The following is a 23,099-nucleotide window of genomic DNA, read 5'->3' on the forward strand; positions in this document are numbered from 1 at the left end:
GATAACCATTAACAATATACGTCATTATGATTGGACAAGACAGAAAAGACAGGAAATGATGATTTAGAATGGGTGGTTGAGGTAGGTCAGTGTTTAAGTTTGTTTTTTCTTTTTTTTTTTTTAAACAAACATTTCCTTAGATAATTATTATAATCATTTTCTTAATTATCTTGGACTACATGTTTGAGTCTTGGGAAAAGTCTTTGTATTTTAGCCTCTTATAGAAGTATTTAAGCCGCCTTTTGGAATCCAGCTTGGAGAGTCGTCACTTGCTATTTTTTTCTTTTTAGATCCCTAATTTTTGCCTAGGACGTGTCCTAGCGGGAACTTTTGATTTTTTTTTTGCTGAGGACGCCCTTTACGGGTTTTCATCCTAGTGGTATTTTGCAAGTGATGTTTTTCAGTGCCTTCTACCCCCGTCCCATACACCAAGGAGAAAGATGCTGCCTCGGCCTATAGGTGTCGAGAGTCTTTTCATGCACCAAGATTTGTGCTTCCTTTGTCGGCCAAAAATGAGTTGAAGTTATTATTATTTTTTGTGTAAGACTCCTCTTATGCGATGAGTCTTATGGTTATGCATTTGATCACTTCCTCATATTTGTGTGTTTTAAGGAAGTTATCTCCTTTTCTGCCTCAGACTCAGACAATGCGTCGTAGATGTTCGAAGTTTTGATTAATTTTATTATCTTCAGTCATTTTTTTTTCATGGTGATTGATTTTTGAATTTAATGTGTGACATAAGAGAGAAAAGAATAGATGCAAGGGTTTTATGGAAATGACGTATGTTATTGATGAATGTAAAAAAAACAAGCCTTTATTTTGAACTCATGATCGTGGGCGAAGGTCATGAGTTGAGCATGAGCTTAAAGTAACTTTTTTTTTAAGAGAGAACCCTCAACAACTTTTCAAAAGACCATTCCCAAATTACTACTTATCATGGTCATTCGTTGATGTCTAGTGTGTTGGCCTCAAACTTGAGCCACCCAGTGTCAATAAGCTCTTGTACGCGAAGCTTCAAGGCCTTGCAATTTTCAATAGAATGCCTTGCTGCCCCGGCGTGATAATTGCAAGTTTCCTCGGGCCTATACCATAAGGGGTAAGGCGATTGTTGCTTTCTTTGCGGTGGGGCGTTTACCAACATTGAGGCCTCCAACAGTTGAGGAAACAAGTCTGCATAGCTCATAGGAATTTCGTGAAAAGTCATTTGTACTTTTGAGACTATTTTAAGCTTCCGAGGAAAGATGGGGAGGGTGGTAGCATCCTTTCTTTTTCTCCCGTAGATCCATTTTGATTGAATATGCTCGAACCATGGGGGTTTTGTGTTTCAGTAGCTTCTTTACCGTCAAAATTATGTGTTTCGATAGCTCTCAATCTTTCTTCTAGAGTATTCAAACATCATCTAGTATGGTCGATGTCGTGTTGCATTTTTGTCATGGCATCAATCATCTTAGTCATTTGTTGTTTGAGCTATATGAACTCTATAAAAAGTACACGTCTTCCTTCTTGTAGAGCTTCCATGACTCTTCCCCCTTGAGCTTCGTGAGTATGGAGTGTTTAGGAGACACCTTCGAGTCACAATGAATAGTTTTCTATTAAACTATTTGGATGTAGATGCATGAAAGGGAATTCCTAACAAAGATTCGATGGCTCATCCTTGCCGCGAGGTGAATTATCGGTGTTCCTCTTCATAATATTTTATGATGTGACAGAGGTCACACTAATTTCTTGTCTTTGATACAAATCCCCTTGTGATCCTAAATATATGATATACATGTTCCCTTTTTTTCTTTTTTATTCTTTTACAAAAAAGGATATTTTCTAACTGAATGTAATGCATAATGTAGAGAAAGTTGAGAATGATAAATATTAGTCTTATTGATTTGTTTATCTGTGAATGCTTAAATAGATTTTGACAGCATTAAGCGCGAATCTATATTAGATTCTAAGAAGACTTACTTCAACAAACATATCAAAGCAAGGGCCCAACCATAGAATCTATACACTGATTTGTGTTTTTCTTTAAAGCGTAGATATACTGTCGTATATTAAGGCATTCACTTTTCTTAACTTTCTATACATACTGCAACCTAATCCTCCTTAGCTAATAAAATAAAATGCATGAAATTAATGAGCTAATCTAGAATGCGTATCAATTTTTTTTTTGTCTAACACTGTAGGGGAAACGATCATGGAAAAGAAAGGACAAGCCGTAAATCGACCACCTCTCTTCAAATGAGAGAAATATGACTACTATAACCAAAGAATGATTGCATTCTTTGATGCATGTCATATATATATGTGGGACGTTGTTGAGCAAGGAAACTACATTCCTCTAGATCAAGTCGGCAACGATAAACCCAGAGCACAATGGACTGAAGAGTAAAAGCAAAGATTCATGCTGAACTCCAAAGCACGCAATGCACTCATGTGTGCTCTGTCTGAAGAGGAATACACTAAAGTTCACAGCTTTAGAAGTGCCAAACAAATGTGGGACACCCTAGCTGTAACCTATGAGGGGTTCCTAGAGGTAAAACCTAACAAGCTAAGCTTGTTGGCACGTAAGTATGAACTTTTTGAGATGGAAGAAAGGGAATCTATACAAACTATGTTTGGAAGATTCCAAACCATCGTAAATGAACTTTCCTTCCTAGGTAGAACTTGTGATAACTTTGACCACATTGACAAATTTCTTCGTAGTTTACCCAGGAAACGGAGACCACAAGTCATCACTCTGAGAGCATCCAAAAATCTGGAAAAGCTCTCTCTGGAGGAACTCATTGGACTCCTTAAAGTTCATGAGTTGGAGTTACAACAAAATGATGCTGGGAGAAAATAGAAATCTATTGCGTTAAATGTGTAAAAGACAAAATCAACACCATCCTCCTCAAAAGCGCTAAAGATTAATGATACGTCTGATGATAGCTGCAGTGAGGGAACCTGTGACACAGACCATGAAATATCTTTCCTGTCAAGAAAGATTCTTTCAATGATGAAGAAAAAGAGAGGGATATGATGGAGAAAATACAACAGACCCTCTAGAGAAAAGGCACAACCATTATGTTATGAATGCAAGAAACTTGGACATTACAAAATGGAATGTCCGGAACTGGAAAAAGAAAAGGAAAAAGAGAAGAAGTAGTTAGTCCCTTCAAAAAGAAGAAAGCCATGATGGCCAACTGGGAGGATCTTAACACAACATCGTTAGAAGAAGATGAAGAAGCAAACATCTGCCTCATGGCAGACAAAGACTCATCATCAGAATCAGACAATGAGGAGGTAACTAAATCTGACCTAAAAATTCTTGAGCATGCATACAATCAACTTCTATCAGATTCAGCAAAAATTTCTACAGCATATAAGGAACAAAAGAAATGAATTTTGGAATTACTTAAAGAAAACCGCCTACTGAAAAATGAAAATACAAAACTTCTTTCAACTTCTGAAAAAGTAATCAAATTAACCAAATAAAATGATTTATTAAAATCTGATCTGTCAAAATTCACACTTGGAACTAAGAATCTTGAGCATCTTTTAAAGCATTCCAGGAGTGGGAAAGATAGAACAAGATTAGGATTTGTTGAATCTGAGTTTGAAGCCAAGACAAAAACTTATGCATCTCCCTTGTATGGAAAGAATGGACATTTTACGTTCGAATGCAGTCACATGCATAAGAAGAGGGATTCCAAAACCGCTAGTACTAACACTTATGGACCCAAATCCATTTGGGTACCAAAAAATGAAATAGTGCCTGTTGCAGATCTGTTCAACAAAAACAAAAAGTGCCTAATCATGGTACCTGGACAGTGGCTGCTCGCGACACATGACGAACGAAATGTCTATGTTCCTAGACCTCAAGTCCAAGAAAGGAGGGAAAGTCACATTTGGAGGAGGACAAAAAGGGTATATCATATGAATAGGTAAAATAGGTATCAACTCCTCTATTTCCATTCATAATGTTTTGTATGTTAAAGGATTAACACATAATCTACTAAGTATAAGTCAATTGTGCAATAGTGGTTATGAAGTATCCTTCAACAAAAATAAATGTATTATGAGTCAACTTGATTCATCCATATTATTCACGGCTAATAGATGCAACAATTTGTATAAAATAATGCTTAATGAACTAGAAAATTAGAATGTTGATTGCGTAGTTTCATATGAAAATCAATGGATCTGGCACAAGAAGCTTGGTCATGCAAGTTAGAGATTAATCTCATCAAAATTAAAAAAGCATAACCTCGTAAGAGGACTACCGAATCTTGTGCATCAGACAAACGATGTATGTGAAGCATGTCAAAAGGGGAAACAAATTAAAAATTCATTTCAAAGCAAAAATCATGTTTCCACTAACGACCTCTTGAACTGCTCCACATAGATCTATTCGATCCTACTAGAACTGCATTTGTGAGCGGTAAAAGATATGGATTGGTCATTGTGGATGACTACACTAGATGGACATGGTACTATTCATAACTCACAAGGATGAGTCTTTTAGGGCATTCCATGTATTCTGCAAAAGAGTTCAAAATGAGAAAGGAACATTAATTGCGTCTATCTGAAGTGATCATGGGGGAGAATTTGAAAATGAACAATTTCAAGAATTTTGTGAAGAAAATGGAATAAAACATAAATTTTCAACACCTAGAACTCCACAGCAAAATGGAGTTGTAGAAAGAAAGAACTGATCTTTACAAGAAATGGCAAGAACTTTGCTAAATGATTTTTCCACCCCTAAGCATTTCTGGGCAGAAGCAGTTAATACCTCCTGCTATATTCAAATCAGAATATATATTAGGCCCTTACTGAAAAAGACTCCTTATGAATTGTGGAAAGGGAGAGCACCCAACATATCATATTTTCATTCGTTTGGATGTAAATGTTTTATCCTAAATACCAAAGATAATTTAGGAAAATTTGACTCAAAAACTGACAAAGGCATCCTACTTGGATACTTTGAGAGGTCAAGAGCATATAGGGTGTTCAACAATAGAACTAAAACTGTTGAGGAAGCCATTCATGTTAAATTTGATGAACACAGGCCTGATAAAGAAATATCAGAGCTAGGCAATTTCTTTGAGAATATGCAGGTAAACAATGATCAGTCAAAAAAGCCTGAGGCTGAAGAAATAGTAACTCAGTAAGACGAAGGAGAGGACCGAGAGCCAGTCCATCGTAATTGGCAGATGAAGGCTCATCATCCGCAAGAGGAAATAATTGGAGAAGCAAAGGACGTAGTAAGAACCAGAAGCTCGTTCAGAACTCAAGCACAAATCGCCCTATTATCTCAAACGGAGCCAATAACCATAGACGAAGCATTGTCGGACAAAAGCTGGGTTCAGGGCATGCAAGAAGAACTGAGTCAATTCCAGAAAAATGAAGTATGGAAACTTGTTCCAAAGCCCAAAGACAGGACGATCATAGGAACAAAATGGGTATACAAAAATAAATTGGATGAATCTGGAAACGTGGTAAGAAACAAAGTAAGGTTAGTTGCAAAAGGGTACTTATAGCAAGGAGGTATAGAATTTACTAAAACTTTTGCACTTGTTGCTCGTATAGAAGCCATTCGATATTTACTTTCTTTTGTTGCATGTACTGGCATGAAATTATATCAGATGGATGTTAAAAGTACATTTCTAAACGGAACAATTTCAGAAGAAGTTTATGTTTGTCAACCTCCTAGTTTTGAAAATAAACTACTATCATCTTATGTTTTCAAATTAAATAAAGCTTTATATGGATTAAAACAGGCACCATAAGCATGGTATGAAAAACTAAGCTCCTCCCTAATAGAGAATAACTTTATAAGAGGCAAGATTGACAACACCCTATTTAGAAAAACAATCAAGGATGATTTCATAATAGTACAAATCTATGTTGATGACATAATTTTTGGTGCCACTAATGAAAATCTCTGCCAAGAATTTTTCAAGCTTATGCATGACGAATTTGAAATGAACATGATGGGAGAACTGAAGTTCTTCTTAGGACTTCAAATTGTCCAGTTAGACGAAGGTGTTAAAATTCATCAAACGAAATACACTAAAGAACTGCTACAAAATTTTAAGATGGAAGATGCGTGATCGATGTCGTACTCGGTTAAATAAATGCAATTAAAATGCAGTACTAGGAAGTGACTCCTAGGTCGTCTCCCAAGGACCAATTCTTTCTATCAAAGGGGGGGCTGTGGTTCAGATTTTTTTGTTTATAGCACAATAAAAAGCAGATAACACAGCAAGTAAAATAGATTGGCTCCTTGTTCGGATTGTAACTCTCTTCTCCTTGGTTCACAATGAGATTACACTTTTAACCACTTAATCCTTGTTCCATCCGAGTTAACCAACTAAGCGAAGATTAGCTCAAGATTTCCCTACACGAATTAAGCAAACGTATACAACATCAACCTCTTCACAGATTAAGCAACTATGGCATTGAGCACAACCCATTAAGCATAAACACGTTGATATAGAGGTTAAATGATTAAGAACAAGGCTAAAGAGAGATATACAAATATACCCAACCTCAAACAGAGATTACAATCCATAACAAGAAGCCAACCCAGGGGTTTTAGCCATCCATTAAAATAGAAACGAAAATGAAATTGCAAGGAAAAAGGAGAAGAAGAAGAAACTAATAAGTGTCGCAACCCGAATTTTTCCGATCTCGCGACCTATGATTTAGACATCCTTTTACAGATCTCATCAATTAAGGAATGCCCGGATACCAGACTAATCCTTAATTGATGATTTTGAAAATAAGTTCTATGGAGTCGCCACCAATGTTTTACTCAAAACATTGGGAAAAGAAAAGGTTTTTTTTTAAAATTCAATAATGGCCTTGATAACCAGAATTGGGTTCAGGGGTCGATTACATGTAGGGAAGGTATTAAGCACCCCTACAATGCCCTCAATTGGTACCCTATGATGAAGTTTAGCATTATAAACAATAATAATATAAATATTAAATCCCCTTTTATTAATAACTATTTACATGCTTGAAATTTAAATTATACAATTGACCTTAAAATATCTACATGATTGCAATTATTATAACAATATTTATCAAAAATAAGAGACAAAAGAGAGAGAAGAAGATTTGATTGAAATACCTCGTATCAAGCTTTGTTAAATCTTTTGATATGGAGATTCTAGGTGCTTTGTGGCAACCTTTTATCGCAACCCGAAAATTTCTGATCTCACGACTAATGGTTTAGACATCCGTTTAAAAGTCTCATTAATTAAGGAATGCCCGGACACCAGACTAATCCTTAATTAATGGTTTTGAAAAATGGTTCATGGAGTCGCCACCAATGTTTTACTCAAAACTTTGGAAAAAGAAAAAGTTTTTTTTAAAAGAATCCAATAATGGCCTTGATAACCAGAATTGGGTTCGGGGGTCGATTACGTGTAGGGAAGGTATTAAGTACCCCTACAACGCCCTTAATTGGTACCCTATGATGAAGTTAACATAATAAGAAATAATAAATTAAATATTAGATCCCCTTTTATTAACAATTATTTACATGCTTAAAAATTAAATTATACAATTAATCCTAAAATAACTACATGATTATTTTTGTTAAAACAATATTTATTATAGAGGAGAAATAAATAAATAAATAAATAAGGAGAAAGAGATTAACTGAAATACCTCTTGAACGAGCTCTATTAATCTTCAAAGATGGAGATTTGGGTGCTTTTTGGCAACCCTTCACACTACAATGCCTCACAAAAATCTCGAGAAATACAAAAAGAGAGGGGAAAAGAGAAAAAGAGAGAAATTTTGAGCTATAGGAGGTCTGGAAATTTCAGGGTCCGGAAAAATGAGCCCCAACTATCTATTCATAGACTTCGGGAAAGGGGTCCAAAACGGCCCATTCCAAAATCGGAACGACCATTCTGGATATGGCCGTTGTGGGTTAATTTGGACCCTGGAACGGCCCATTCTGGGGTATAAATTAAACCCACACTTAGGACCCTGGAACGGCCCGTTCTGAAACCAGAATGGCCCGTTCTGATTTCAGAACGGCCCGTTCTGGGGTACAACTTAAACCCATTTTTAAGAGACTGGAACGACTTGTTCTAGTTGGAACGGCCCATTCCAGTTTACAAATTATAGGATTTTCAAGAGCCTTGGAACGGCCCGTTCCAATTTGAGAACGACCCGTTCTAGACTTGGGAACGACCCATTCCGATTTTGGAACGGCCCGTTCCGGGCCACTAAAAATGTCTAATTTGGGCGTTTAGGCCCCCTTAACTTCCTGTCTTCTTGTTGGCATGTTTCGGGAGCTCCTTCCCTTCGTAAAAGAGATTTATGTCCTTGTTTGTATGCCCCCGGATGAAATTGGGTGTCTACAGCTGCCCCTCTTTACTTGTCCTTTGGAATAGTAATGTGTTGCTTTTCCAAAGGCAAGGAAAGACGTAGACATTTCGTCCAGGTTTTCTCTTCGTCTCTTTGGTGCTTCTGCATTGTTTCCCTTGTGATAATGTGTTCCTTTATTGGTTGCTTGTTGAAGAGGGAGTAAATTATGAGCTCAACCTCTCCAGGCTGGACTGATATTTTAGGGCTTCAGCCGGCCCATTGATGGGAGCTCGACGGCAATCCCGATTTCGACTTCAAGGAACTCGGCGACACCCTCATTGTCGTTCACTGATTTGAGAGGCTTGACGGCGGCTCTCAACCAAGTTGGGCTGATTTTAAGGCTTCAACCGACCTACGGTGGGAGCTCGGCGGTATCCTAGTTTCAGCTTCAATGAACTCGGCGGCACCCTCTTTGTCGTTCACTGATTTGAGAGGCTCGACAGCAGCTCTTAACCAAGTTGGGCTGATTTTAAGGCTTCAACCGACCTACGGTGGGAGCTCGGTGACATCCCAGTTTTGAATTCAAGGAACTCGACGGCACCCTCGTTGTCTTTCATTGATTTGAGCGGCTCGATGGCGGCTCTAGATCAAGCTTGGCTGACTTTAAGGCTTCAACTGACCTACGGTGGGAGCTCGGTGGCATCCCAATTTCGCTTCAAGGAACTCGGCGGCACCCTCGTTGTCTTTCATTGATTTGAGCGGCTCGATGGCGGCTCTCGATCAAGCTTGACTGACTTTAAGGCTTCAATCGACCTACAGTGGGAACTCAGCGGTATCCCAGTTTCGACTTCAAGGAACTCGGCGGTACCCTCGTTGTCATTCATTGATTTGAGCGGCTCGACGGTGGCTCTCGATCAAGCTTGGCTGATTTTAAGGCTTCAACCGACCTACGGTGGGAACTCAGCGGCATCCCATTTTTGACTTCAAGGCACTCGGCGGCACCATCGTTGTCATTCATTGATTTGAGCGGCTCGACGACGGCTCTCGACTTGGATGGTTGTTGATATCCTTTGAAGAAGAACCTTTGAAATCTTGGGTGGATACTTAATAGTGATTCTTTTCCGATTTGAGGTACTCGACGGTACCCTCGTTGTTGACTTATGATGGAAAATGCCCCAAGGAGGATGGGCAAGATGTACTTGATGTTCCGCTGTGTTGATGGGCGATAGATGGGTGATAGGGATTCTGGTGTTTCTCCTATCACTTGAGTATTGTGACGCCTCTCCAGGCGCAATGCTGGGTCCTTTTGATGATTAATTGTTTAATTGTTGATGGATGGTTGTGGAATGAAAGATTGCCCCTAGGTGGATGGGTAGGAGATGTTTGTTGTGCCCATGTGTTGGTAGGCTGAGAAGTAGATGGCTGACAGGGATTCCAATGTTGCCCCTGCCACGTGAGTATTGTGATGCCCCTCCAGGCGCTGCTTGTGATAGATTTTTCTGAAATTCACTTTTGTTTAGCTTCGGCTTTTTCATGTTTGAAGCTTACCTTTTTCTGCTATTTTTCTAAATGCTTCGGCTTTTTTTTTTCAACGTGTATGAAGCTTGCCTTTTTCTATTTTTATCTTTTGTTGTCATTATTGGTGGAGGGATCACATCCCATGATGATGTTATTTGCTCAATCTTTATTGATGAGTATTATTTTGGAAGCCACTCCTGGCTTTGGTTAGGAAGTCATTCCTGGTCTCGGCATTCTTTTAGATCATCCTTCATTCAGTTGAAGAGTAGGGCGCGATGGCCTCTTGATGCTTGTGGACTTGATTATTCTTCCTCGTCTGACTCTATCTCGTCTTGCTGTTGACATGTCTTTTGTTTCTTGGTTGCTATATGAAACCACTTGTATAGAATGCCCTTGTTGGGGCTATGCTTTTTGATATGATCTTGGCTTTAAGGCACTGTCTAGTTGTTGATCTTTTTTACGAGTGCTTCGGCCTCTTGATTCCTCCGACAAGGGATGAATAGACACACACCAAGAATGCAAGAATGCAAAAGAAAATGCAAAGCAGGAATGGATTGGTTTTTTGTTCAATTTTTTTTTTGTTTTTGAGCTTATACCCTTTTGCACACACTTGTGCCATATGCATGTTATGCAATGATGCTTCTATGCTAATGCTTAAAATGCAAATTTATTTTTACTTTCAAGAAATTAATCTATGCGCATTGATCAATGTCATGGACTGTTAGCCTTTAGCCCTATCGAATTCAGTGTTACTTCTTAAACCCGAGGTTTGTGTAGTTCAGCCCTCTCGCTTGTACCGGATGTGATATGTTAGCCCTTAGATTAGGTGTACCTAGACTCTGTTCTAGGACACCTCCATCTTTTCCTTGTGAGTATTCACTGTGCGTACTCCGTGTATCTCTCAAATTGATCTTAATGCTATATAGGTCAAGAGGAAAGAGAGGAAGAGGATATATATATATATTTTTTGTAAAAGTTTTGGTAGAAATGATTTTTTTTCAAAAATGGTTTATAGAAAAATGGCTGGCCGAGGTAGGCTAGTGGTTTAGGTTGATGAACAAGCACATTCAAAGTGAGGAAATCATTTTCCGCGTTAGCTTATTATTTCCTTCAGAGTTAAGCGATGACTTGGGATTGCATATTAATTAAATGATCTTCTCGAGCCACCTTTCGATTTTCAGCTCGGGATGCTGCTTTGTCCTAACTTTTGCCTAGGTTACCTGAGATGTGTTCCCTAGCGAACATTTTCTTTTGATCCTTACTTTTGCCTAGGTTACCCTTTTTAATTGTGGGTTGCCTAGCAAATCTTGCCCTAACTTTTGCGCAGCCCCCTTAGTGGGTTTCCTACCGGGCCTTTGTCTTTGCAGCATTTGTGATCATCTTTCATTCCTTTAATAAAGGGGGGGTGCCCCTTGCACTGATTTCGCTTGGACTTTTATCCACAAGTCATGCCAAATTTGATTGATCATTATGTGTTCCTTATTGTGTATTAAGCCATTATTTCTAATGACATCCTTATTTCAAATGTACTTGTTCATTTAAGGTTTGTTGACGAGGCTTAGAGTAGATAAAAGGGAGAAGAGAAATGAAGTAGAAAAGTGTATGGCATTAAAATGGAATTTTCAATTTACACGTGCCCATTTAATGTAGCTCGAGGGCCCGAGCAAGTCCCGAGTTCGTGATTTGTACACAAAGAAAAATAAGGAAGTTACCCCTTAGAGAGGCCTAGGTCATCTAACTGTAGAACTAGTCCTCCACTTGCTTGGAGGTGGCGCTTCAAAAGTTCTCGTGTAGAGGGAGGTCATTTGGCTTCTTCTCTCATGAAGGTGTTGCAAACCCATATCCTGAGCCTTTCCTAAGTAAGAATGGGTAGAAGCAATGATAAAGCTTTCCATGGAATCTTGCTTTTCAAGAAGGACATTCAAACTGTCTCTCAATTTTCAGCTCGAACAAACATTACTTTTTTTTTTTTTTGCCTAGAACGTCTTTTGCGGGTTTTCATTCTAGCAGTTTCTTAACAAGCAATGTTTCTCTCTTGTTGAAATCACCTTTCGAGAAAGCTCTAATCGCTTTGCCTTAGTGTTTGAGAGATTCGTCCTCCTCAGGTTCTCTTTATTAGCATACAACTCGTTAGGAGGGTGGATTCGTCCATTCCTATTCTGCTTGGATTTCACGGTCGCACGACACGACTTTGTCCTCTTAAGGCAAGAGTTGTCGTCTTGATGATTTACCCTAAACTCTTTATGCACGGTTTGCTTCCATTACTTCCGACTAACGCACATAGGTTAATTTCACTTTTTATTCTCGTTTATTCTTTTACAAGGAGGGATATGTTCTAAATGAATGTAATGCAGAATGTAGAGAATGTTGAGGATAATAAATATCAGTCTCATTGATTTGTTTATTTGTGAATGCTCAAATAGATTTCGACAGTATTAAGTGAGAATCTATATTAGATTCTAAGAAAACTTACTTCAACAAACATACCAAAGCAAGGGCTCAACCATAGTATATTTTTTTTAAAAATTGCTTAGGGCCTTTCTTTATGGCACAGATACTGTCGTATATTAGAGCATTCACTTTCCTTAACTTTCTATACATACGACAACCTAATCCTCCTTAGCTAATAAAATAAAATGAATGAAATTAATGAGCTAATCTAGAATGTATGTAATTTTTTTTTTTTTGCTTAATCTTTATCATGTTTTTATTATCTAAAGGGGAATGATGCATGGTAAAGATGAGATTTCTTTTATTGATTTTTTTTTTATAAAAAAGAAACTACCTATATAATGTTAATGGAATGTTGACCTAAGAATGTACAAAGGGATATAAAATTTTATTATTATATTATTTTTTATTATTATTATCTTTATTGTTTGCTTATTATAAAATTCCAATCCATCTTATTAGAATAAAATAATACAATCAAATGCACACACATATGCTCAATCAACGTACACCCACGAACGATCATGATCAAATCCTTGGTCTGTGGTCCCTGTCAAGAAAAGTGCGTTGTATGGGACGGTTCTAATCTCACTAATCTTTAAGGCTCCCAAGGTGCCCCTATTATAGGGACCCAGTATCTTTATCGCCGTCACCTGGCAAACTCTAAGGTCTGTCGCAGTATTTCAGGCTAGAGTAACCGGTTATCACCTTGAGTGTGATTTCTGACAAGGCTCGCAGGCTCCAAGGCCAAACTTGGGCCTGTCGTACGTCAACCACACCCTATGTTTAATACCCTCATGCCCCCGGGTGTAGGGGGAACTGTTGTGTGCAAAGGTTTGTGTACAATTTTATTTCAAACAAGTGCGCAATTTAAATAAGCAAACAAACAGATATTAAAGCCAAACAAATAAAACAAATAAAGTAAAGGGAAAAAAATATTTAAATTATTATTTTTATTTTATTAACTTCATCAATTAAATGGGTCTGACCCTCTTTAAACGTCCCCAGTGGAGTCGCCATCTGTCGCAACCCGAAAATTTCCGATCTCACGACTAATGGTTTAGACATCCGTTTAAAAGTCTCATTAATTAAGGAATGCCCGGACACCAGACTAATCCTTAGTTAATGGTTTTGAAAAATGGTTCATGGAGTCGTCACCAATGTTTTACTCAAAACATTGGAAAAAGAAAAGGTTTTTTTTAAAAGAATCCAATAATGGCCTTGATAGCCAGAATTGGGTTCGGGGGTCGGTTACGTGTAGGGAAGGTATTAAGCACCCCTACAACGCCCTTAATTGGTACCCTATGATGAAGTTAACATAATAAGAAATAATAAATTAAATATTAGATCCCATTTTATTAACAATTATTTACATGCTTAAAAATTAAATTATACAATTAATCCTAAAATAACTACATGATTATTTTTGTTAAAACAATATTTATTATAGAGGAGAAATAAATAAATAAATAAATAAATAAGGAGAAAGAGATTAACTGAAATACCTGTTCAACGAGCTCTATTAATCTTCAAAGATGGAGATTTGGGTGCTTTTTGGCAACCCTTCACACTACAATGCCTCACAAAAATCTCGAGAAATACAAAAAGAGAGGGGAAGAGACAAAAAGAGAGAAATTTTGAGCTATAGGAGGTCTGGAAATTTCGGGGTCCGGAAAAATGAGCCCCAATTGTCCATTTATAGACTTCACAAAAGGGGTCCAGAACGGCCCGTTCCAAAATCGGAACGGCCGTTCTGGATATGGCCGTTGTGGGTTAATTTGGACCCTGGAACGGCCCGTTCTGAAACCAAAACGGCCAGTTCCAGAGAATCAGAACGGCCCATTCTGGGGTATAAATTAAACCCACACTTAGGACCCTGGAACGGCCCGTTCTGATTTCAGATCGGCCCGTTCTAGGGTACAACTTAAACCCATTTTTAAGAGATTAGAACGACTTGTTCTAGTTGGAACGGCCCGTTCCAGTTTACAAATTATAGGCTTTTCAAGAGCCTTGAAACGGCCCATGCCAATTCGAGAACGGCCCGTTCCAGACTTGGGAACGGCCCATTCCGATTTTGGAACGGCTCGTTCCGGGCCACTAAAAATGTCTAATTTGGGCTTTTGGGCCCCCTAACTTCTTGTCTTCTTGTTCGCATGCTTCGGGAGCTCCTTCCCTTCGTAACAGAGATCTATGTCCTTGTTTGTATGCCCCCAGACGAAATTGGGTGTCTACACCTTTCACACTACAATACCTCACAAAATCTCAAGAAATACAACAGAGAGAAGAAGAGAGAAAAAGAGAGAAATTTCGAGCTCTGGAAGAAATTTTGGAGTCCCTCAGAAATATGCCTAAGCTGTCTATTTATAGGCTTTAGACAGGGTCCAGAACGGCCCGTTCCAAAATCGCAACGGCCCGTTCTAGTTATGGCCGTTATGTATAAATTTTGTAACTGGAACGACCCGTTCTGAAATTGGAACGGCCCGTTTCAGAGACAAAATTAACACATCATTTGGTATGCTGGAACGGGCGTTCCAAATAGGGATCCTTAGGCTTTTTTTATAACTTGGAACGGCTCGTTCCAGTTTAGAGTTTTAGCCCTCTTTTAGTATTTGCAAGTGATTTTGTCTACTACTTTGTCGTCAATAGGCTTTGACTGTGGTGTGGCTTGACTTTTTGGAGTAGAGATGACGGCGTGGACCTCTTCTTCCCTCTTCTTTTCATAGACTTTCCTGGGGTCATAACTTGTCGGAGCCTTCCCTATCTTCCCGCTTTTTAAGCCTTGCTCAACCCTTTCACCTATGGTGACTATCTCGGCAAAAAGGGTTGACGTGTTCCCTATCATCTTGTCATAATAGGGTCCACTTAGAGAGTCAATGAACATCGTCACCATCTCTTTGTCAGATAATGAAGGCTCTATTTGCACAGACAATTCTCTCCATCTTTGTTCATAGGTTTTGAAGGACTCATTGCCCCTCTTGCTTAAGCTTTGTAAATCAGACCTATCAGGAATTAGGTCAATGTTATACTTGTATCGACGGAGAAAAGCATCGGCTAGCTGTTTCCATGTCTGGATCTTCCCTCCATCCAGCTGCATGTACCAGTTAAGAGCAACATCTGAAAGGCTTTCCTGAAAATAGTGTATCAGGAGCTTTTCATTGCCCACGTAGGCTGTCATCTTCCTACAGTACATTGTCAGATGTCCTTTTGGACAACTAGCCCGGTGTACTTCTAGAAGGCAGGGATTTTGAATTTGGCGGGGAATTGGATGTCTTGCACTAGGCACATATCTGCAGCCTCTTGAATGTCAAAATTGTGGCCTTCCACAACTCTCAGTCTTTCTTCCAAGGCGTTCAGATGATCTTTGGAAGCGTCACCAACATTGCTAGTACTATTGTCGTGTTGCAATTTGTTCATGGCCTCAAGCATTCTAGCCATTTGTTCCTCATTGAGGACACGATTTCTTTCCTCTAGATCTTCCATAGCTTTTGTCTTTTGAGCTCGTGTGAGTACGGAATGTTGAAAAGCTACCTTTAAGGGACAAGATAATTTCTTATCAAGCTTATTTAAATGGTAATGCATGAAGGGAGTTTCTATCAAAGACTTGATGACTCATCCTTGTCGAGAGGTGAGTTATCGGTGTTCCTCTTCATAATATTTTATGATGTGACAAAGGTCACACTGATTTCTCGTCTTTGATACAAATCCCTTTGTGATCCTAAATATATGATATGCATGTTCCCTTTTTTTTATTATTTATTATATTTTTTATTTTGTAGAAAATGCATGATGCCCCTCTTTTCTTTAAAAAAAAAAAAAGAAAGAATGTATGTTTCTCACAAATCTTATTTTCACACTAGGTTTTCTCTCACATGATAATGCATTTTTTAATTTTGTGTTTTTCTTTACCTTAGGGGAATTATAAAAAATAAATGAATGATTTGAATAGACAAAATGCAACAACCATATGCTCATACAACCCACAAACAGTCGCGTATACATCCATGGTCTGTGGTCCCTGTTAAGAAAAGTGCATTGTATAAGGCGGTTCTAATTATCCTCACTTTGGTCTTAAGCCCCCAAGGTGCCCCCATTATAGGGACCCAGTATCTCTGTCGTCGTCACCTGGCAAACTCTAAGGTCTGTCGCAGTATTTCAAGCTAGAGTAACCGGTTATCACCTTAAGTGTGATTTCCGACAAGGCTCACAGGCTCCAAGGCCAAACTTGGCCCGGTCGTACGTCAATCACTCCCTATGTTTAATACCCTCATGATCTGGGTGTAGGGGGACTGTTGTGTGCTATGGTCTGTGTGCAATTTGTTAATTCAAACATATGCAAAATTTAAACAAGAATATAGATAATAAAGTCAAACAAATAAAATAAACAAAGTAAAGGGAAAAAATATTCCCTAAAAAATGTGCCTAAGCTGTCTATTTATAGGCTTTAGACAGAGTCCAGAATGGCCCGTTTCAAAATTGGAACGGCCCGTTCTGGTTATGGCCGTTATGTATAAATTTTGTAACTGGAACGGCCCATTCCGAAATTGGAACGGCCCGTTCCAGAGACAAAATTAACACATCATTTGGTATGCTGGAACGGGCATTCCAAATAGGGATCCTTAGGCTTTTTTTATAACTTGGAACGGCCCGTTCCAGTTTGGGAACGACCCGTCCCAGTTTAGAGTTTTAGACCTCTTTTGAAGAGTTTGGAACGACCTGTTCCAATCTTGGAACGGCCCGTTCCAATCTCGGAATGGCCCGTTCCAATTTTGGAATGGTCCGTTCCAAATTAGGGTTATTGGCTATTTTGAGAACTTGGAACGGCCCATTCCAAATTGGGAATGGCCCATTCCGGTTTTGGAATAGCCCGTTCCAATCTTCTAAAATTAACTTGTTTGGGCTTTTGGGCCTTCTAAAGTCCTGTCTTGTTGTTTGCATGCTTTGGGAGCTCCGGACAAAATTGGGTGTCTACAATAAGCTGTATTCATTCGAACAAAAATGCAGTCCAAAATACAACCAGCAAACAAAACGTGACTGGAGCAAAAAAAACGTGAAAAATAGAGAGCAGAAAAATAAAGAGGAAGCAAAACGTAAAGAACAAAAAGGAGGCTCTCCCCAAACGTGGTCACATTAGAATATTCATGGTAGTGGCTGCCAAGTCAGCCCTAAGCTAGACTGCTATGACCTAAAATGAAATTGGGCCCCCATCTGGATGTGTCTAGCCCAAAAATGAATAATACAAGGTTAACAAAAATGCAAGTATGTTGTTGATGTGGCGCTGACATGGCAGATGACGTGGCAGCTCCTCTTGAAGTCCAGAAATTAATTCTAAGCCTAGATAATTATTAAACTGCCATGAAAATAAAAATTGGAATAATTAGATTCAGAAAATTCAAATTAGTTAAAATATGAATTACCGGTCCAATTAAAGCCCAAATAGAAAATAGTGCAAAATATCAACAATTAAGCACAAATCAGAGATTAAAATAAGTACAAAAAGGTAAGAAAATAAGGGAAAATAATGACTCATCAATGCGAAACCAATGAAAACACCAATGCATCCTTCAACAACTCTTGGTCTAGACGAAGAATCACCAAACGTTGATAGCACAATGTACAGAGGAATGGTTTGTTCTCTCTTGTACCTAACAGCGTCAAGACCCAACATCATGTTCAGCGTCTGCGTCTGTGCTAGGTTCCAAGTACGACCTAAGGAGGTACATCTACAAGCAGTTCAAATAATTTTAATATATCTAAAAGGAACACCTAACCTAGGCATCAGCTTCTATAGATGCTAGAACTTTTCTCTTTTAGGATATTGTGATGTAGATTATGCAGGAGAAAAATGGGAAAGAAAAAGAACTAGCGGAGGATGCCATTTTCTTGGTCGCTGCTTAGTTTCATGGACTAGCAAGAGGCAAAGCATGATTGCCCTATCCACTTGTAAAGCTGAGTATGTTATCGTAGGACAATGTCTCACGCAACTCCTATGGATCAAACATCAACTAGAAGACTACGACATTTACAAAAGTAGTATCCCTGTACTCTGCGATAACACTGCTGCTATTAATATCTCAAAAATTCTTGTTTTGCATTCTAGGACTAAGCATATCGAGATTAAACATCATTTCATTAGAGATCATGTGCAAAAAGGAACATTTGAACTGATCTATGTTAAGACTAAAGAACAACTTGCCGATATCTTCACCGAACCCCTTCAAGAAGATAGATATGTCTGGCTGAGAGATAGGCTAGGAATGGAGTTGATAGATGATCACTAGAATGTCACACTCACCATCTATTTCTTTTTGCTGATTACAAAGGGGGAGAAAAAGAAAACAAATCTATCAAACTAAACCAATCACGTAGTAAGGGGGAGAGCATTAACTCAGGGTGAGGAACTTCAGGAAAAGGAATGATTATAAGTATCCCTCACATTACATGATAATATGCTCTGTATTTGATATGAACTTGATAGATTATATTTGTCATCATCAAAAAGGGGGAGATTGTTAAGTCAGACGAAGCAAAATTTGCAATTTTCACTAAGATTTTGAATATGAAAAATATAATATATATTGTTATTACTAACTTGTGCATTAGTGTTTCAGTCCGACAAAGAAAAGTTTAAATAGTGGAATATGTTCAAGCACAATCTGGCTAGACAAAATATCAGACGATAGAAAAACCAGCATCAAGGCTAAGGTTAATTCAGGCTCAAATCAGATACAAAGTTTATCAAATAAAAGCTTGAGGCATTAGACGAAAATTGGACAATATATTGACATCAATGTCCAAGGCATCGACATGAAGTGACCATCAGGAAGAATCAATATAAAAGACGAAGTTATCACTTCCATGCTCAGACAAAAAAGAAGCGTCAAGATCAGATGTAACATCTAGTAACCAGACGATGTCGTGAATGCTGAAGCACGTCTGAAGTCAACTAATCACATTGAAATGAATTATACAAGAAAAAAAGAGAGGACATAGTCGTGAATAAAAAGAATTATTGTTCAAGAATGCATTCCCAAGTCAAAGCCGAGTGGGTCAGAGAAAAGACATCTACTTTTCAGGAAAAGACAGCACCACAGCGGCTAAACTGGTGAAAAGTACAAATATACCTAGACCATGATTGGAGTCAAATATCGAAGAAATCAACTACTCAGATAGGCTCCACGAATACAAGCAAACATTTAATTCAAATATCAAATACATTAAATGAGAAGATCTGCATGAACATGAACGAAGCCTTCATCTACATCAACAAAATATTACGCTCCAACGGATAAATTCAAATTCAAACAACGGAAAGATTTATCAGAAGTATATAAGTATCAAGACCAAGAAGAAGAAAATAGAGAACGAAAAAAAGTAAAACGAGAAATACAAGAGTTTCAAAGCTTCAACTATTCTTCTTCTCAAAGCACTTCCTGTATATCCGTGTAAAAGCTAAGATAGCTTGTCTTAGTGAGTGTTGTCAATACTTCATCCTCTCTACGAGAGTAACTAAACACTCAGACACTTATCTTTGAAAAACTAAGGTTACGCACCTTAGTGAGTGTAGAAATTATCCTATCCTCTCTGTAAGAGTTATATACACACTCAAAACCTACAACTGTTGTAAAGCCTGAAGAGACTGATAGAAAGAATACTTGTGAACCAGAAGTGGTTGAGAATACTAGCACTGGTGAGTGAAGTCGATGGGTCAGGAGTGGTCAAAAGTACTTGGTGAACCAGAAGTAGTTAATAATACTAGCGTCTAGTTGACGAGCTAGAAGTGGCTAAGAATACTTGTAATCCTTTGTGATTAGTGGAACCCTTCTGCGGAAGGAAACTAGATGTAGCATAGATTGAGTGAACCAGTATAACTATCTGTGCATTCTCTCTACATTTCAGTATTACACATGTTTTGCTCTTGATCTATTTCGTTTCTCAACAAAGCTTTGGACGAAAACTTACTTGACCTTGTGAAAACTATCTTTACTAGATGATAACATTTTTCAGACGAAAACAGAATCTACTTAGTTTTCTACGTTGAAAATTAGTTTGGATCAACAAAAATCACTAGACGAAAATTCTGCTTAAGTTTTCCAACCAAAAGTACGCTTGCGAAAATAAATTTTAAAATTTTCCATTGAATTCTAACACACACATTCAACCCCCCATTCTGTGTGTATTTTCGCTAACCTCAATATAGGTAAGCTGTCCTAATCTCGTAAACTCATACGAGTTTACAAGTTATCACTATAGATTAACAACCATGCATGCACCCATCATCTAGTGCTTATCCAAGTAAAGGGGAGTGAGAAACCTCACTTTGGGTGTGGGTTTGTATGTTGAATAGTGGGATTGACCCCCAATCCTATGTATGTTGTGTGTTCATGTACGAGGGGTTTTTCCCAATTGCATTTATTTTATTCCTTGTTCTTCTTGTACGTGATTAATGGCATGAATTGTTTGAATGTATGCTAAATTTTATGTTTTGGATGGTAATTGTATGATTTGAGGTCCGTATGGATTCCAATGAGAAACCCTAAGGGAACTTGTTGTGATGATAGTGAAATGATAGTAGTTGTGTATGTAAATTGAGGGATATTATATTGAATGTTAATTGCTTGCAATAGAACATGTTTATCGATCAAATTATGTGTTTGGTGAATTGATGTGTGATTTGAAATTCTATGTTTCTGTTATGTGAATCATTTCTAATATGTCGTCAACCGCCACTTGTGGTGCACTGGACATCGTTGAGGCCGAGAGCAAAGTTTTCTCTTGGGGTCTCTCACTCTGAGAGTGGGATAACCCTTGCCAAGCATGAAAGCTCTAAGGGTTCCCTATGACGCTTCCGTAGGGCATGAGCTAATTCACGTCAAGCGTGGACATTCCAAAAAGCTCACAATGGTGTTCTTGTAGGCATGGGCTCGGCCACGTCTGGCATGATCTAGACAGAGACCAACATGATCCTCTAGAGGTATCGCGCCGAATGTGGGATGTGTGTCGTTGGGCGTCATCCTACCTACGAATCTCTTGTTGTGCTTCTACTAAATTCCATGTTGTGATTATGTATTATGATGTGTATCATTTACTATATATAATTTAATGGTAAATCATTGAAATTTGATGTAAAATATGAGTTTTTTTAGTGAAATTAGTTTATTAAGACTTACTCTCTGAGTATGTGAATCCCTCTAATCTAAGAGTAAGTCTATCTAAACTTACTGGAGTATCAAATAGTTTTCAAACTTTTTAAAATTTGCAAAGTTGATCTGTGCATTAAGAACTTTTAATTTAACAATTAGATCATTAAAATTTGATTTAGAACATAAGTTATTAAGTGGAGTAAGTCTAGATAGACTTACTCTTGGAGTGTGTATATATATATATATATATATATATATATATATATATATATATATATATATATATATATATATATATATATATATAGGAGTCATATCAGGTGAGAAATATTTTTATTATGAGAGTTGAAAAAGTTTAATATTAACCATCAAATGAAATTTAACAATGTAGATGAAAAGTTTCTTTTAAAACCTTATAAACCTATATTTCTATTTTCTCATGCTCACTCTATCTCTCACAACTCTCTTCCTATTGTATGACAACCTTTTTCTCCTTTCAAGCCTATTGCGACTCTCTCCTTTATTCTCCTTAGTTCTTGGTCATCTCTGATTATTTTTTTTGGTTATCTTCTCTAGTTACTGAAAGATATTATTTTGAGTTAGATTACACATCATATAATCGACATTATTGCTTTGTTTCTTGTTTCTCATGCTATTACATTGATTCTATGAGAAAAGTTAATGATAATCACCCTCCCAATTTGTGTTTCATTAATTCAAATTTTGAATTTCAATTGTTTTTATTTACTCAACTTGCACATATATTTTCTTGATTTCGAATTAGTTTTACTATCTGTTAATGCAAAGAAGCTTTTGAATGAAATATTATTAAGTCAAAAGACAATCTTGAATCCCTCAATCTTGCAAGTTTTAATGATAACAAACATAATGTTTTTCTAAAGGGAGAACATTTTTAAAAAATACAAATCAAACGAAGCATAAGACTCAAACCTTTAGACAAATGATGTGTCATCAGACGAAGCATATAGTCTTATTTTATAAAGTCTTAAATGTGCATCATTTATAATGAGTAATGACTACTTATTGCATGAGTAACTGATTCCTTAACAAATCAAACTAAGAAAGCTCGACAGAACTCACAAATTTGCTAAAGCGAATGAAGCCATGTTTTGCACAAGAAACAAGTACCAATAGATCCCTGAAATCATAGAGAAAGTCACCAAAAGTCGATGCATAACCTATTCTTCACTAGCACACGCCACAAATAGTTTGTTTAGTATCCTAAAGCTGATAAGTAGTCTTAATCAGATAAGAGTGACAATTTGGTAAAATGCAATTAATGAAAGTATTTAATATATCAACGAACACTTCACTTCTCAAGGAACTTGTAACAAAGATAGATGAAGCAAGCTTGTGAGGAACCCTTAAGATTTTGTAATGATCATCTTCATTTGGGCTATTATATAAGAAACTTCAAGATTAGAAAGAAGAAGAAATTTTTGTACAAAATTATCATTTATGCATTCTTTCTTTCTTATGTTCTTAATTGGTTATATAACATATTGTCTATAAGATGAAACAAAATCTGTAAGACTTTACCTAGATATAACTGTTGTTATAGGGTTAAGCCTGTGTAAAAGAATACTTTTTTGAGCCTAGAGAAGCTTGTCTATAAAATAATATTCGGTGTTGAAGCCTGGAGAGGCTTTGTGTGAAAAGAATACT

General features: G+C 37.6%; 2 protein-coding genes across 2 annotated transcripts; one reads left to right on the plus strand and one right to left on the minus strand.

The window, feature by feature from the left end:
- Nucleotides 1-2,395: 2,395 nt before the first annotated feature.
- LOC145950291 (uncharacterized) lies at nt 2,396-2,836 on the plus strand. Its single transcript, XM_083061373.1, has one exon. The coding sequence runs from the start codon at nt 2,396-2,398 to the stop codon at nt 2,834-2,836; it is 441 nt and encodes a 146-aa protein (XP_082917499.1).
- Nucleotides 2,837-14,875: 12,039 nt separating this feature from the next.
- On the minus strand, nt 14,876-15,463 carry LOC145950292 (uncharacterized). The gene has a single exon (XM_083061374.1). It carries the CDS (start codon nt 15,461-15,463, stop codon nt 14,876-14,878), a length of 588 nt encoding a protein of 195 aa, XP_082917500.1.
- Nucleotides 15,464-23,099: the final 7,636 nt, after the last annotated feature.

The sequence above is a fragment of the Cajanus cajan genome, chromosome 8 (assembly GCF_000230855.2).
Source record: "Cajanus cajan strain Asha chromosome 8, NIPB_CcT2T_4, whole genome shotgun sequence".
In the NCBI taxonomy this organism is placed as follows: domain Eukaryota; kingdom Viridiplantae; phylum Streptophyta; class Magnoliopsida; order Fabales; family Fabaceae; genus Cajanus; species Cajanus cajan.

Coding starts and splice junctions, on each gene's coding strand:
- LOC145950291 (XM_083061373.1), top strand. CDS start 2,396: ATGCTGAACTCCAAAGCACGCAATGCACTCATGTGTGCTCTGTCTGAA.
- LOC145950292 (XM_083061374.1), bottom strand. CDS start 15,463: ATGTACTGTAGGAAGATGACAGCCTACGTGGGCAATGAAAAGCTCCTG.